Genomic DNA, 17,875 nt, shown 5'->3' with positions numbered 1-17,875 from the left:
AATTGAGCATGTATTCAATTGTTATGAATGCCTTGTTGTCAAATGCAAAGGAAGCATTTAAAAGGCAGCTTAATTTTACGATGCAGTTAAAATGTCTATTAGATCCCACAGTACATTACTTGGTTCTGGTTTCCAAGTTGAAGAAGAATAGTTTGGTCAGGATACATATTTCTCAGGGGTAACTTGCCAAACCTGTCTTTATGGAGCATGTATATCTCGGTGGTTCATTTAAGAATATAAGAAAGTTTACAAACGAGAGGATGCTATTCAGTCCATCTTGCTTGTTTGGTTTTTAGTAGCTTATTGATCCCAGAATCTCATCAAGCAGCTTCTAGAGGGGTCCCAGGGTGTCGGCTTCAACAACATTATTGGGGAGTTGGTTCCAGACCCTCACAATATTGTGTGTAAAAAAGTGCCTCCTATTTTCTGTTCTGAATACCCTTTTATCTAATCTCCATTTGTGACCCCTGGTCCTTGTTTCTTTTTTCAGGTTGATAAAGTCCCCTGGGTTGACATTGTCAATACCTTTTAGAAGGTCACTTGAAGTGGCTAAACACTGCAATTAAATGTGCTCTACCAGATCAAATGTTAAACACAATGTTGGTGTGTACACATGCATGCCTTCTAAAAGCACTATAATATACTACTGATACACTTTTGTCAAAGCAATGTTGTATATGACAGTCCTAGAGCTCTTAAAGAGAGTTTATGTAAAATCTTAAACGGGAAAGCTGATAATCGTGGAGATGTTTAGGCAGGCAGTTTGCCAAAGTCTAGCTGCATTGACAGATGTCATATTTATTAAAAACAAAGAACTTCTTTTTTTAACGAAACCGAAAGCATGCTGATTGATCGCGGAAGTTTGCATAACTTAATCAGACTGGAACTGCGCGAAGAGAAGCCCACAGCCAAGGGGCGACGTGAGAAAGCTGAGTATGGCACAAAGTTCAGCGCATTGTAGATCCTACTGCACACATTCAGGCTTTTGGTAAATCTGTGGGGAATACTCCACACCTTACACAGAGAAACTCGGTGCTGTCTTAAAAGAAGGGATATGTAGCCTATGTGTAAGGAGTTTGATGCAGACTGTCGGCATCTGAAAGAAACGTTTGACCATGAGCGACCACTGCTGCTGTGGCTTAGTAACAAATGGGATTCACAAATCTGAGGATCATCCGATAGTCAATGATAAATGGTAGGTAAGAACGCCTCGGTCACTATGCGCCTTCCTTTTAAAATTGCTAATGTTTATGGAAATGATATATTAAATAGTATGACGTATTTGCTAAATGCTTTACGTGGAATAAGATTGTACTTTTACATGGCGTGTTTGTGCGCATTTGCAACATGTGTAGGTTTTCTAAATGGAAAGTTAAAAGCGCATTATCTTAGTCATGAAGATTTTATTTCTGTTCTACTCGTGGAAAGTATTAAGATAAGAGCGTTATGTTTTACTTTAGCTGATTTCATAGTTTCTGCGAATGGGTTCACGAGATGTGGCAGCAGTGGTTAGGGCTCTGGACTCTTGACCGGAGGGTCGTGGGTTCAATCCCCAATGGGGGACACTGCTGTTGTACCCTTGAGCAAGGTACTTTACCTAGATTGCTCCAGTAAAAACCCAACTGTATAAATGGGTAATTGTATGTAAAAATAATGTGATATCTGTATAATGTGAAATAATGTATAATGTGATACCTTGTAACAATTGTAAGTCGCCCTGGATAAGGGCGTCTGCTAAGAAATAAATAATAATAATAATAATAATAATAATAATAATAATAATAATAATAATAATAATAATGTGGCGTTAGACAGCACAGTGGCAGGCTCGTCCACTCACTATTTCTACAGTAGCGCGTTTAGTCACACGCAGCGCATGCAATTGCATGAGGCACCGGGCAGCAAGTGAGCCCCTGTGGCTTAGTTACTATAAAACAAAATAAATAAATAAAAAAAACTTATAGTCACCTCAAGTCTGCACCTAATTATTGTAGGGAGTTGCGTCTTTCACGGCGTTTCTTTAACCTGTAATTTAGTGCTACAGTCCCAATATGCCTATATAGCCTGCACAGTACACCGCGTAATGATCATTAAACCCCATTACATTACATTAACCATTTGAATTTGCCATCCCAATGCTACAAAGTACGTATTAGCAGATTAATTAACAGAACGCTGTAGATGGCATCTGACTTTTATTTAACCCTTACGTCACTGTATACCAGGATTTTAAAAGGAAGTTGTTTTCAATGTTATTTCAGAGCACTTATATGTGTAAATATATTATTTATAAGTTTTAATTTACCAGTACACTTTAACGCAAATCATTTCGTTAAAATAAAAAAAATAAATAAAAATAAAAACATTTTCTTGATATGTCGATCTCACCTAGCACAAATATGTAAGACATTTAAAAATGAACTAATTTTGACACACAAAGTTCACCTTCACAGTTTTTAAAACCTTATCTGGCTTTAGTCCTTGAATGTGCATTGCGCGTGCAGTCAGTGCTGTAAACTTGAGGGGACGAATACATGTAGTCTCACACTTGCAGGGCTGCGTGTTTGAATGAACCTGGAAACAAATGAAATTAAATGCGTTTCCAGCCAATGCGCCTGTTGCGGTAATACAATACATTTAATAGTGTCTTTGCCCTGTTTGAAACAGTCATGGTATCGTGGTATTACTGGTAATAACAAATGCAAAGGGAAAGCATGGCAAAGTGCCGAATTATTGTAATCTACTGTGGTGAAAAGTGGCAGTCTTGCTGCCTCAGTTTAATGAGGATTCAGCCTCATCACTTTGCTGGCTGCTGCGAATCAGGCTTGATGGTCAGTGATATAAGTCTTGAGCAGTGATGTAAGTACTGTTGATACGTTCTTGTTAGTTATCCCAGTGTCGTCTTCTAGTTTGTCCCCAGGCCTGCGATCTGTATCTTCTTATTGGTAACAGCGTTGTATCCGCAAAGCTCTGACAGCAAAAGCAAGTGCAACATTTCACAGATCCTCAAAGATTATAAAGTGGTCATCTTCCAGGACATCAAGAGCCTGGTAGGTACAACCCAATCTCATTAAAACAAAGCAATTGACAGACTGTCCAAATACAACTGCATTTTACTGTTACATGCAGGAGGGTAGATTGTTTCCAGATGATATACTGAAACAAAAGTTCTTGTGGCTTTTTTTTTTTTTTTTTACATTTCTCATTACAATTAAAAAAAGATCTAGGTTGTTGTGACATCCATTTTAATGGCAAAATGCCAATTGTTCTCCTACCGTACATACAGACTGTTTCTGTGCAGTGAGCATGTGTAGAGTTAGCTGTCTGGAACAGTTTGTTCATATAATACTGCTGTTTAAATTTGTAACTGACCTTTTTTTTTCAGAATCTCACAGGACTTGAATATTCAAACAAAAACAGGAATCTGGGAAAATCTTGCCAGTCTGATAAGGTAATGATGTTTCTGGTTTTTTATATATATATATATATATATATATATATATATATATATATATATATATATATATGCCTATTTCAGACATGCCACTTAACTTTTCCTCCATGTGGAAAGATTAATGTAATGTTTCAAAAACAAGAAAAATAAAATAATTGGGTTGTTTAATATTTGTTTTGAAAACATAAGAGGCTGCAATTTTGAAAGAAGTGCAAAAGCAGAGTCACATTTTCAGAAGAACAATTTAAAGCAAAAAAACTAGTAACAAACTTAAGTGATGTTTGTTGCTCCCATACTGCACCGGAACATTCACTAAGGTATATTATATCACAGGTGGTCATACAAATATAATAAATGGGCATAGCGAAACTGGTTTGGTCTGCCATGGAGTTATCTGTCCTAGATGTCTGTAAACTTTCTTTTTGTCATGTTCCCTATATTTTTTTAGGAATACAAGATTCTGCAATCAATATACAAAATGACCCTTTTACTCAAGTGTCAGAATAGCAATAAAACGAATGGCATCATAGAAGCTGTGCATAAAACAACCATGCAGATTGAATCTGCTATCAACCAGCACTGCAAGAAAATGAAGGTAAGTTACAGTAGGCAGTTTGATGCCAGATTTCAGTGTCATGTTGTACAGTATGTGCTTCAGTAAAAAATGACTTGGACTAGGCAAGACTTGGACTAGGCTTTCAGCCAATCAGAGAGCACGCTGTCCCTTCTGTATTCCATGCCACACCACGGAGACCCCCTATTCATGACATCAGCAGTGCCGTTTTCAGTTTTTACAGTGCTGTGTTCTCTGTGTGCGCAAGGTTGACGTGCCCTGCTAAAAAAAAAAAAATAAAAAAAAAATAATCCTACCTATTTCATTGAATTAGAAAGTCCATTCAAAACGGTGACATCACAATCGTCCGAGAACCTCCACCTACTTAACAGTTCTCTTCATCAACCTTTTCCCTCTTTTTCAATGACGATGGACTAAATAAACATAGCTGGGTATTTAACTTGTATATTAATAATAAAGCAATTCATAATAGATATATATAGGACTGCGGGCATCTGTGTGTGGGTTATAGCTGCATTCTGTAAACAGACCTCAGCTTTCAGCCTCTACTCGTGCCAGTGTAACCCACACACACAGTCGTTTGCCGTCCTAATACCTTATAGTATAGTGTACTGTTGTAAAGCCTACTATAGTATAGTATTGTGTATTTAGTATAGTGTAGATCTGGTGGAAAAGTCCATCACTGTCTCACACAGACAGCTATGGTCAGAGTTATCAAGATATTTAACTAATATAACTGGTAGGATTCAAGTCTCAAAGCTATTTACTCCAAATCAGCATAGCATATTTTTTCCCCAAACCAGATATAAACCACCAAGACTTGTAACTTAGGTCTTTGCAAGTTGTCTTATGTTGTCTCTTATTCATTTTAGAATTGTAATGGTAAAGATCTAGCCCATAATGTTACAAAACTAGTAAGGAACACTTTTGAGTCCTGCTGTCCACGTTACTTGTAACATTTAACAGTTTTTACAAACTGTGGTACAAATAGCATTGTGGTTTACACAACCTTGATTAAACACCTAGTCTTTTGCAGTAGCTTTTTATTCCCTTTAGAACTGTGCACTGCTCCTTTGTAAAACTGGTCTTATTTTTCCATATCAAAAGTACCTTGTTTATCTTTACAAACAGAAAAAGAGTCAACAGGAGGACTCCAGATGTACACAGAAAAACTTGAAGAGTCAGAGTAGCATAAGGAGATTTAAGAAGGACTTGTCAAAAACCATTGAGACTCTGGTGCTCTGTTGGGCAAAATTAGACACTATGCATCCCCAGCACTAATAAGAAGCGAGACCTGGGATTGGACTTGGTATATCCGAGGCAGTGAGGTGTCATCACTGGCCAGACCGAGTGAACAGCAGAAGGGGAGGTATTAGAAACTGTGTACAATAGCGTGTCTTTATCTTTTTATAATCTGTGTTTGTAATCTGTGCACATGCTTGATTTAGGCCTATAAAATGCAGACATCCCATGATGAATTTTCACTGCAAAATTGCCAGTTGTTCTTCGTGCATTTCCCTTGCTCATTGTGTGCGTTTATCATGGTTATCCACAGTTTATAGCAAGTTTAACAGTGCGTATCTGTGATTTAGTATGCTGTACTGTACTTTGCTATGCTTACCTTCGAGATGTCAAAATCCTCTGCAGCTCTCTTCTTCCCTTACAGGTCAGGTTTGACTGCATGTTGAGTAGTTCCTGACTGGGACAGTTATCATTCTTTAAAGGCGCCTGACAAATGCTCAGTCAGACTGCACTTTTAAATCTTTCCTAATGGGCCTGATAAGTATTCCAATAGATCCCAATAAAGCGGTCACTTAATTCTTTATGAGTACTGTGTCATTTACTTGTCGAACCTGCCCTGGTCAAGAGAAGGGGGAATGCTGTTTTTCTTATACATGAAGGCTTCAGCGAGCTGTAGGCTCCCTCGTTATGTTTGTTCTTTGTTTGTTTTGTTTTTTAACTTTATTTTTAGGATAGGTCTTTTGAGAGTAGCTATCTTGTTTTCCACAGTATATTAATAAAAAAAAAAAAAAAAAAGCTTCCTGGGCTTTTTGACAGTTGCAGCGTTTTTATCAAAGAAAACTGTTTCTTTTACACTACATGTTGTGCTATGCTGTTTTAATCAGTGCTTGTAACACCTGCTTGTGCTATTAGAAGTTATCGTACAGTAAATAATTGTGACGGTGCGACCATATAAAACATGAATAAACATTGCACCTTAGTGTGAGACTGACCCACCTAATGAAGGGTATTCTACTGGAAACTGTTTTATACTTTTTTAACATTGTTTTCTATTAGTTTCAGTATTCAGTGAGTCAGTGATGTGGCAGTCTGGCACTAGGGTATTTTTTTTTACCTATACAGTGACATGCCTCTTTCATATCTGACAACAAAAAACTGGCACACAGATCTTGGTAAGATGTGAGTTGTTTTTCATTTTTAAAACATTTTATTTTGCTAAATTTGTAAGATTTTTCTTTTCATTGGTGCTTTGTTGGAGTGCAATAACATGTTCTTCACCCCTCTGGACATAGCCGGTTGAATAACATACAGTTTGTAATAGCTTTCAGGGCTAAGCTAGCCTTCTGGTATCTCTCCTGGGCTCTCGTGTGTTGCTTTAACTTGACCATGGTCATTTATATGCAACATTGTACAATAATGATCCCAATGTATTGTATATTTCACCTTGCCACTACAGTAAATAAGCTAATACAATCTTATCTTTGTGTCATGGTTCTTTTTTATACTGTTATTAATGAGTAAAAATGTATTATTGTTATTATTATTATTATTATTATTATTATTATTATTATTATTATTATTATTATTATTATTATTATTATTTTGTATAAAATTAACTAAATGTATTCAAATGCCTTGGGTATGTACCTTGACACCAGAACACTGGTATGTTATGATTAGTGTGAAAGTCCATAATTGGTTCATTATAAAATTATCCAAACCAAAATTAGTTAATAATAATAATAATAAACAAAATATATTAGTTTAATTCTACTAGCTGATGCTTAGGGTTACCAGATGTCCTGGGAAAACTGGGATTGTGACAGTTTTCTGCCTTGATTTTTTCTCCAAGTCAGAAACAGTACAATTGTGTACAAAACTGTAGCAGTGTGCTCAGCAGATTGATAGCACAGTAATGTATTATACAAAGATAATATAAAGAAAATGATGGATTACTTTTTTAATAATTCTGATAAATGGCTGGTTTCACAGACCCTGACTAGCACTAGTCTTGGACTACCCAATGTTAATTTAGGTAAGGTAAACCAAGATTAGTGCTAATCTGGGTCTGTGAAACTAGAGATGTGTGTTTAATAATTGTGATTATGCTTAACTTGTTGGACCATGGCTATTTTTTTAATATGTTATCTTGGAAGTGCAACCACCCACATTTTAAGTCAGTCCCTGTAGTGAAATGAGACTATTAATAAAAGGAACCTCTTTGTGGAGGCGGGACTAAAATTGTATTGAGGGGGTTATGACCCGGAATGTAATAATGATCGCGACGGAAGTCATGTGATACACTGCCTGCCTGAAAACGTGTTCTGTATGTTGTGTTTTGAATAAAAGAAGTTAAACAATTCTTGGCTCCATGATATGGCACAGTGTGAGAAGTGGGATGGAGAACAGTTGTTGTAAGGAGTAAGTATGCAACACCAGGGTCATACATAGTGGAGACACAGGATGGTGTTACATTTCAGCAGAAACCAGAGACACCTTCAGCTTATCCCAAAGGAAACTTCACAGCCACATAACATACCTGAACCTGAGGATCCAGCAATAACAGTCCCCAACCAACCACCTTCTCCCAAAGCTTCACCACCACCACCTGAAACACCAAGGCTGGAAGTAGGAACAACATCAAGTGGAAGAATCGTGAGGGTACCTACAGAGAAGGGTGTTAGAGTAGAGACAGCAGGGGCAGAATAATACCGACGTTGCTGCCAGACCAGTCTACCCCAAGGTCCAGTTAGGCAATGTTTGTGGCATTTGTTGCAATGTTTGGAAAAATAAAGGAGGGAGATGTAGTGAAATGAGACGGTTAATAAAAGGGACCTATCTCTTTATGGAGGTGGGACTAAAATTGTATTGAGGGGGTTATGAAGAAATGAAAAATGTCCTGGTGTTTCACTTTGGGTAACCCTACTAATGCTAGAAACCTACTTTCTAAACGTGACTGTAATCCTGCCAATACAGAATAATTACAATAATTATTGATTAACTTAAATCAGTTCTAATTTAATTAATTCTAAGGAACAGAATGGGAGATAATAGCATAGACTACATTGGGATATTGTTTTGGGGGTTAGACATTTTAAATAAAGACAACATCAAACACAGATATACTTCAAAATGCAGGTACATTAACAACATGTTGTTATGGTTACTGTACCTTAAATCTCCTTCTCTCCAGATTTACAGTTAACAGTATTATGTATTAATGATCACTGAAGGTGTGTGGGTTGTGGGATTTAGAGTTATACATGTATGAATGTTAAAGTTATATATTTGAGAATATGTTTGCATTATAAGATTGCTTGTTATATAAAAATGTCATAAAAAATGTGGGCAATAGGTGGCGCCAAAATCATTTCATATGATAGAACAGCAATATTGTAAATGGGAACCTTTGTACGGCAGTTTTGTTTCCCTAACAAAGGACCAGGCAGAAATGATGCACAGGACGTTATACTTCGGCATGGAGAAGGGAAAGCAACAGGGAAGCGTTTGAACGGGAAAGAGTCTGCATAGATCGCGAAGTGAAGGTAACGCTTGTTATGGCTTACAGAACAGTACCGTAGCATTTTACAAATGTTTGACGAATATATTTTAAAATATGAAAGAAGGCTGTGAAAGTAAAAGTAAAACTCGAGTCTTGAGTAATTTATTGGTGTTAGGTCTGCATCATTTTGGAAATCTGATTTAAATCCTGTTCATTTTATTTAGAGTACAGTTTACGAGATTATTATTATTATTATTATTATTATTATTATTATTAAATAATAACAACAACGAGTTCTTACACATAATAATGGAAGTGTAATAAATAGATACAGATATTACCTACATACCGTACTAAACACAGGATTCACTAAGCATTCACCAGTCTTTCCTTATGCCTTGAACTCCCGCATAGATTTTACTTAGTTAGGTCAATCTTATTATTTTGAATGTGTCCTGGAAACTTTTGAGACCGTGGTATGGAGTTACGTATTGCAGCTAAACTTGGAGGGGGGTGAGAAACCTGCTCAATGTTCATACATTTTATTTTTCTAAGTGACTAACGGTTATAACATTTTGAAAGTACTGTTTTTTTAATCTTAGGTGATGAGACCTAAATCAAGAGACTGGGTTGTCAAATCCAAGTCTGGGTTTTGTTTAATTTCTGAAGTAAATAACGTAGATGCCCTCCACCCGTGTTTCAGTTGTGTGTGTGTGTGTCTTGCATCAGGAGGCATGGCTGAGGTGGAGATGGACCCTGAGCTGGCCCTCGGGCTGTTTGAGGAGGGGGCCACGCTGGTGTTGCTGGGAGTGCCTGAGGGCACAGAGCTGGGCATCGACTACAACACCTGGCAAGTGGGGCCACGCTTCCGTGGTGTCAAGATGATCCCACCGGGGCTCCACTTCCTACACTACAGTGCTTCCAACAGGCCTGACCGTGGCGGGGAGGTAGGACCTCGCACCGGGGTCTTCCTCAACCTCAAGCCCCGAGACATCCGCCTGGCTCGGTGGGACGGGGCCGAGGAAGACTTGGACTTCTCCAACTCTCAGGAGGAGGAAGTGGAGCGCGTCCGAGCCGGGCTGCGAGACCTGGATCGCTTCCTGGGGCCGTATCCCTACGGCACGCTGCGCAAGTGGGTCTCGCTGACTGACCGCATGACCGAAGAAGGTGTGCGCAGCCTGCAGCCCCTGAGTGGCAAGATCTGTGCCTTCGCCCAGGTGCTACCCGAGCTCGCCCTGAGGCACACCCAGGACCGGCTGGAGCAGAACCTACCATCCTACGACAGTGAGTGCCACAGCATGCAGGAGGGGCTGGAGCGGCTGCCAAAGATGAAGCAGAGACCCGGCACAGAGATGCGGTTCTCTGAGATCCCCAAGCAGAACTACCCTGAGGGGGCCACCCCTGCCCAGATCACTCGGTGCAGCATGGACCTTAGCTACGCCCTGCAGTGCGTGATCGACCGCTATTACAAGCAAGATCCGCAGCAGATACTGGGTGAGTGGAGAACTGGGAGCCATGGCCCAGCAATCATTGACATTTTTAGTCAGTGTGTGTGTATATTGTTCAAAAGTGTAAATGTTCATTCCAACTGGGTGGAATTGAAATGTCTGTTTGTGCTGAAGTGATCTCCTCTCCCTCTCTATCTGTGTGTCTGTGCAGGGGAGCTGCAGTTTGCCTTTGTCTCTTTCCTGATTGGGAACGTGTACGAGAGCTTCGAGCACTGGCAGAAGCTTGTGAACCTGCTGTGCCGCTCGGAGGAGGCCATGCAGAGACACCTCAGCCTCTACCTGAACCTCATCTCTGTCCTGTACCACCAGCTTGGGGAGATCCCACCGGACTTCTTCGTAGACATTGTCTCTAAGGACAACTTCCTCACCTCCACGTTACAGGTACAACCCTCCATGCACCCAGGCCTCAGGCTCTGCCTTTCATTTGTACAAGGCAGTGTTCATGAAAGGCGAGGTGCAATCACAAAATTTTATTTGTGGTCTGATCTGCATTTGAACCAAGGCCTCCATAAGCGAATGATATGAGACATCTGTAAAATAATCCACTGCGCTACCTACCATCACCATTTTTTTTTTCTTTTTTTTTTTATTATTGCCATCCCATTGCACAGTGGTTTGAGTCATTTCAGCTGTTAGTGTGTGCTTAATTGGAAGACTGCAATCTTGAATTAGGCAATCCATGACTGTTTGGTGCATGCAGAAAACCTCAAATTGCTTGAATAACGTCCTGAATATGATTGCCTTCACTCAAAGTGTCTCTTTCTCTCACTCTTGCAGGAGTTCTTCTCGTTTGCTGCTGGCCCCGATGTCGACGCCACTCTGCGGAAGCGGGCAGAGAAGTTCAAGTCCCACCTGACCAAGAAGTTCCGCTGGGATTTCGAGCCAGATCCTGAGGAGTGTGCCCCTGTAGTGGTGGAGCTGCCGGAGGTTGTGACGCTGGACTGAACCTCACCCCCTTACCAGCCTCTTGCACCCCACACACACACCACGGAATGACCATCTGAACAACACCGGATTGATATTTTATAATTGGGTCAGCTTCCCATATTCCGTTGTCTGTGGAGTACAGTCAAACCAGCTGATGGCTATCACAAAATTAGCTTTTTAGAGGCAAATTAATATTTTGTAATGGCAGTACCAAGCCCAGAAACAGTGTAAATAAAATATGCTATCAGGGCTATGACATCCTTTTAATAATGTTTTTTTTCTGCTTTGAGTGTTAAAATTAAGTCTGTATGAAGTGTCTTATGCGGTTAAACCACACCAAGGTGACAGTAACTTTATGCATGGCACAAATATTTTCTCTGTGGCTCATGTATTTAGTAAATATAATGCTACATTGCATTGTTTGTGCCCTTGTGTAAGTACATGATGCTGAAGTCCTTTCAGTTTTAAAATTATCCACTGGGTGGCAGACTTCAGCCAGGATTTACTTGTTTGAATTAATCAGGCCACGTTTTTTTTACTTGTGTTTATGATTTGTGAAAGAATAATAAAGCTGCCCATTTTAGGCATACTTGTGAGAAACAACTCTTCAGGTTACTATAACGACTTACATGTTTTGTAAACATTAACTTTGAATTTTCCAGTCTTGCAAAACACTCACTGCATTGAACAGTTTTAATAAAAACAGGCCTTGTTTTTTTTTGTGTTAAAATACTATGACAACATCTTGGTCAGGTCCCCAGGTCCATGTTTCCCCTGTCCACGAAGCAGTTTGCATTTGTCATTTTGCTGTCGTTGTGTATAATACGTGCTTAAGTGTGATTTAGCCTAGTGTAAGCCAGAATCCACTTAGTCTATGGAAAGACATGTAAAGGTGAACCAAGTTGTCAGGTTCTGTGGGACCCTTTTTATCCAAACTGGAGGCATATCCTCCCCCCACAAAGTTTGGATCAGAAGACTAATATGGATGGATAGCAAGAAGACCCCTATTTCAGCTTTTACTGTGAGCTTATTTTGGAAAACCACAGAGAAGAAAAGTGCATGTGGTTATACAATTAAGCTAATACCTGGCATGGGTCAAACTGCTATGCAATTGAAGTCTTGCTTTAATCACTGGGGGGGGCATTCAGTCTTTGAAACTAAACCCAGTCAGCCAATAGGACGCTCTCCTTACCCCCCATTGTATTTCGAGGTGCCTCTGTAAGACCGTTTATTCAACAGTGTCGGGTTGGATGTGACTCCACAGCTGAGAGGCTGACCTGCCCATGCTCGGCTCGTGTCTTCTCTGCTCGCGGATCGTAATCCTCTGGTAAAGAGCTCCGTCTCTGGCTGCTTTGAAGTGAGAAGCAGCTGCTGGGACCTTGTGACAGGCCAGCTAATAAACACGTCCTTCAAAAAGAAATACAAAAGGTCTTCTCTTCATAAACAAGTGGGGCATGCATCGCCAGAAAGGAAAACAGCCTCTGTCGTTGCCCAGCAATGGGAACTGGTAAAGCACTGTTTTCTCAGCTATCCGCTGCTTTCATCTCAATGAGCATGGAAGCAATCTATTCTCTGCTCTCCAGCACAGCCAACCTGCATCTTAATCATGAGCACTAAAACGTTTCGTTCTGAGATCTCTTGATACCGTGCTTGTTGTATTGCAGCACTCATGTACTGTTCTGCTGCAGTCGCTCGCCCTACTGCATTCTTTCCCAAGTCCCTCTATAGAATGTGTTTTTATACCATCATCTGCCTTTGGTTCCAGTTCTGAATGTTTTCCTCTAATTGCTTCTTTTCTGTTTAATTTGAGCAACTCGACCATGTTTGATGGCGGTGTTATCGTGCATTCTTGTTTTCATCAGTTAGATGTAATCAGCGGCCACAGAGAAATTCCCCTGCCAAAACAAACAGCTTTTCAAACTCAGCAAAGCAGCAGAGTCTGGGAAACAACTGTCCTGTCAGGCTGGCAAAGGCAGTCTTAGGCGAACAAGCGCATCAGGAAGGGGCTTGAATACGCATCTATATGCAAGATCTCATAATGGTATGTGTTTGATGTGTTAACCTGCCATAATTTGGGTAGTGGACAAATATCAGCCATTTACAGTTTTCTGCCAGTCACTTGCCTTGTCTGCTTCTGAGATATGGATTAGGAAAATGTATTTTACAGACTGTGCTGTTTGTAATGGCCAGTAGGTGGCATTGGTGTATATGACCTAAACAAATATAAGCATAGGTCAGTATAAGACAGAACATCAGATCTGGTCCATATTGAGGTGCATATTTGAATCAGTTTGCTAAAGGCCCTGAGTGCATGTTTGCTGCCTCTTACAGCTGTGAGTATGAGACTGTCCTGTTTACTGAAGCAACGAGACCCAGGGGAGTGCAGAATATATCAAAACACACAGAGCTTTGTCTTTCCATTCACAGCTGCTGAGTCAGCTCAGGTTTCAGTGAGCGCTACCCTTCGCACATCGACCGCTTTCCCAACTCTGCCGCATCTCTGGAGGATCTGGTCTGACCCTGTGATCTGCTAACAACAGATTCCTTCATTATCAAGTCTCTAAGTACCCATTATAGGACTCAAGATGAAGGATGATTAGATCTTTGGGCTAAGGCAGCATACACACTGCTGGGCTACAAGATCAAAAGCTTCTGGTTCATATCTGAGATCTCTGTTGGGTTCTACAACCCTGTTGTTTCTGTCATTACCAGGTGCTGATCTTTGCATGGAAAAAGATATGGTAAGGTGAAAACTTTCAAGGTATAACAGATAAGACACTCCATTCTCAGCTCACGAGCACTGTCATTACCATCGTAATAAAGACCACTACAACTCTAGAAGCTCTCTTTTGCAGGAAACCTGCTTAATCTGAATGAAAATAAAAAACAGGAACACGAGTCCTATGGTTTTGTATAAATTAGCACTTGAAAAGGGAAGTATAGTTTATAAAACAGCTGGCAGGTTTAAAAGCCTTTGACACGGAACCTGACTCCCCTCTGTCTTTACTGAGGGTTGAGTCAGATAAACACTGTCCTCTTTGCTATGGACTCAACTGGGAGAGTTGCATTGTGTGCCTTAGCGAGTGGGGGGCAGTGCAGGGGGTTTGTTTGGGTTTGATAATTCCACCTGGGACTCACACTTACACTTTCTTTTTTTGGAATAGCTAGAGATACAGTATGAGCAAATGTTTCCACTTCTTGCTGATGAGAGTGAGAGCCGGGGCGGAGTAGAGACGTGGCAGGCTCCAGAGAGGAGAAACAGCTACTTTATTGAATCCACAACTTTCATTGACTAATTAACAAGGTTCATTGCTGTGTAGATGACAATTTTGAAGCACATTTAATGATGGGCAGAATCTATTCTGATTAACCTTTAACCCACAATTTTGCCTGACCACCAAATGGTAATGGTATATGACTGCCGGCTGAAGCACTTTATTACATCATGCCAGATACATTAAACCTCTTTCAACACAGCAGTTCTGTGTGGGGCCAGTACTGTGTTGCAGAACGAAATGGGATCTGACTGAATGTTTGCTCATCCAGAAAAATCTGTTGCGAAACCTTTGTTTTGTATATTGCTGTTATTTTGTATTCATTTCGGTGATGCATTCCATGTCAAAGCTGGTGGCAGAAGTGTACATAAGTACAGGTATGTTTAATTAAATGTAGTTATTAAGTATAGAACGGAATAAACTCAGGTAAGTATTTTAGATAATGTAATAAAATAAAGTGGTTCTGCAAGTTGACGAGAATGTGAAACCAATTCTGAGACTAATCTTTTTATTTTTTCTTCTCTCTTTCCACTGTTGTTACAGAACCAGGCTTCAATGGCACCCATTTCCCATCTCATTCTCTCCCTCGTGCTCTTTCTTCTCTCACCCTCTTTCTCTCCCTCTCAAATAGGTAAGGCCCATGTGCTTGCCATGCCTGCTGCTGTTTTCCTTGGCACAGCGTAGTAAACTCTGGCAGACCCTGACATGTGCTAAAGATCTGAGAGATGGAGCGCAGGAATTTACTCCCCTTTCTTCAAAAACCACAAAGCGCTTCCCGTGTGTGAGAGTGAGATGGATCCAGGTACTTTTTTTTTTAATTACATTTACATTAAATGAAATCTTCCCAGCCGTGAATAATCTCTGGTAGATCCTTGTCTCAGTGCATAGTGATGCCTGTTGGGAGTGGAAAGATAGAAAGTAAGAAAAACAGCAATTTTCAGGCATGTACAGCTATGGCCAAAAGTTTTGCATCACCTAGAATTTTAGAATTGTAAAACTGTTCTCATTTGTTTCTTCCAGCTCGTTTCATGTAAGTTTACTGACCTTACCCATTAAACCTCTTAACACTGAATACACTGCATGAAGTGTGAAGAGGGCTTGCGGTGTTGCCATGGAAATGCTCACCGGCTGCTGATCCCGTGGCAGGTGTGCTACCATCCCGTCATTAATCGCCCCGTGTCCCAGTTCAGGACAGCTCTGACTTATCATAGCCACAGGCCAGTGGGAGTTTTTCATTATTTATCTTTAAATATAACAGCAAATTTCAGCACATCCTGCAGCCCACTGATAGCATGTAATTTTATGGGGGGGCTTCCATAACAACTGGAAGTGGATTCTTTCATGACGGCAGTCTGGCTGTTTCCTTCCTCTGATGAATGTGAGTCCTGCGTGCCTGCTGATTGCGAATCACTTATAGATGGCAGACCTCCAGGACCGTGCTGAGTGTCTGCAGTGAGGGAGCCAGGCTGTCCCCTGAGCTACAAGTCCATCAAGCCCAGGGGGGCAGGGCACAGTCTTCATCAAATACGAAAAATACTGTTCAGTTCTGAGTCTGAATTCATTTTAGATTCAAACATAATCCTTTTGCCAGAATGTTTTAGATTCAGAGTAGTTTCTTTTTGCATTCTTTTTCAGTAAGCCCAGTGTTGATGAATCTTTTCATGTTTTCAGTAGTCACTCAGGCTTGCATTTCCTTGGTTCCCCAGTAATAACTGTTAAGATTGATTGAAGGGTAGGGTTGAGGTAAGGGTTGGGGCAATCAAAATAAAGAATACTTGGTTATATCTGATATCAGGTGTAATTACAGTTCAGGCTTGTCAAGTCTATTAACCAGGTTGTCCATTAACTGGACCACTACCGTTTCTATTTAAGATAGTCTTTAATTTGGTTTTGCAGGCTGCAAAAGTTCAAAACTGGCAGCTTTGGCTTTTAAAGCAATCAAAGTTAGCAGTACTTTTTTTATTCTTACAATGCATCATTGTTACTTTCAGGAAGTAATTTATCCAGATAATCATCTAACTCCCATTATTCCAGTTACATGACAACTTACAGTACTGGTATTTATTGCGGTGGTTAAGATAAAGCGTAAATAGAATTATTTTTAGAAGGTACAGAAAATGGCTAGTGCTGTAATTTACAATGAATACAAGTAGTCTATTGTGCCTCAAATGTTTTCGACTGTAGTTTGCGAGAGCTGCTCATTTCTACCAGACTATTGCTGCACGCCACTCCTGTAACATCTGCTCTAAAAACAAAATGTATAGGTGGTATTATGCTTAAATAAATAGATAAAAAAAAAAAGTCAATTATTCTTAAAAGCATAGTCCAAATCCCGTTTGGGCTGGAGTTGATCAGTCTGTGAGTTATATCTCCTCCTGCTAATAATCTTGGCTGCCTAGTAGCCCAGCGGTTAGAAGATGGAATGCTCCTGGCTGGGTTTCCCTGTAGCCACATTGTCATCATCCTCATTTATTGAGGTCGGTGTGCTGCTAGAAAACCAGTAGCCACCCAAGCAGCACCTGAGAATTGGTGGCACGCTTCATGTGAGCATGATATGAAGCGTGGGAATATTAGTGCAGGTTTAAGGATGGTAAAGCATGGTATGTATAGAACCTCCTCTCTTCTTCATATGGTTCAGCTCCATTCAACGCATACCACCAACTTTAAACTAAAGAGGTGTGGTTTCTTTTAAACAGTACTGATTTATTCCTGGATGCCTGTCCTTTCAAAACGATGTACCTTTTCCCAATAACTTTCAAAACCATTAAAGGGGCTTCATGGGAGTAATGGTGATGACCCATGTTATACCCTAAAAAAAGGGATGTTATAACAGATTGTAATAATAACTCGTAGAGTGAGCATTACACTGTAGTAAGAGCATTCACAGACGCTCTAAAAAAGGTTATAGATTTTGTGGGGTCACGTTTTTTCCCAGTGAGGTTTTTGTACCAACACAACCACAACTGAAAGCTGTCCTAATGAAAACTCTCCGTGGTTCCCGCCAGCTGCTTTGTCGTTTTTGTTTTGATTTTAGGTCCAATGACAGTGTGAGAAATGAATTGCAAATGTTTTATCTGATGTGTGCTGTATAATTCTGATTATCCGTGAAATCATGGTGATCTCATTTGAGGACATCTATTTTGGCAGTGAAAACATGCCTGGGGCCAATATTATTGCTCAATGTTTTCCATCACACATGTTCACACATACACTGAATAATAAATAAATAAATAAATAATAATAATAATAATGTAAACCCAACTGTACATAAAAAGGCTGTAATTCCATCAAGGAGCTCTGGTCCACAAGAGCAAGGAGAGAGTCATTCAGTCCACCACTTTAGCATTAGACCTCATTCAGTACAGTAGAGGCATTTAGTTTGCAGGTCTCGGA

At 40.1% G+C, this 17,875-nt stretch overlaps 2 protein-coding genes across 3 annotated transcripts; both read left to right on the top strand.

The window, feature by feature from the left end:
* Nucleotides 1-894: 894 nt before the first annotated feature.
* Nucleotides 895-7,573, top strand: LOC117418931 (uncharacterized protein C20orf204-like). Its single transcript, XM_058990961.1, has 5 exons — nt 895-1,195; nt 2,910-3,050; nt 3,386-3,451; nt 3,903-4,049; nt 5,160-7,573. Exons 1-5 carry the CDS (start codon nt 1,193-1,195, stop codon nt 5,307-5,309), a joined length of 507 nt encoding a protein of 168 aa, XP_058846944.1. The 5' UTR covers nt 895-1,192; the 3' UTR covers nt 5,310-7,573.
* A 1,089-nt stretch (nt 7,574-8,662) lies between these two features.
* LOC117429327 (protein AAR2 homolog) lies at nt 8,663-11,810 on the top strand. Of its 2 annotated transcripts, none has more exons than XM_034905365.2 (4): nt 8,663-8,815; nt 9,476-10,266; nt 10,432-10,661; nt 11,058-11,810. In XM_034905365.2, the coding sequence occupies exons 2-4, from the start codon at nt 9,507-9,509 to the stop codon at nt 11,223-11,225; spliced, it is 1,158 nt and encodes a 385-aa protein (XP_034761256.1). In that variant the 5' UTR covers nt 8,663-8,815; nt 9,476-9,506; the 3' UTR covers nt 11,226-11,810. The 2 variants fall into 2 exon arrangements, with proteins under 2 accessions (XP_034761256.1, XP_058846942.1); XM_058990959.1 differs by having other exon boundaries at nt 8,665-8,815; nt 9,502-10,266.
* Nucleotides 11,811-17,875: the final 6,065 nt, after the last annotated feature.

Source organism: Acipenser ruthenus, chromosome 18 (assembly GCF_902713425.1).
Source record: "Acipenser ruthenus chromosome 18, fAciRut3.2 maternal haplotype, whole genome shotgun sequence".
Taxonomy (NCBI): Eukaryota; Metazoa; Chordata; class Actinopteri; order Acipenseriformes; family Acipenseridae; genus Acipenser; species Acipenser ruthenus.
Note: the sequence above shows the minus strand (reverse complement) of the source record. Positions and strands in the feature narration are given on the sequence as shown.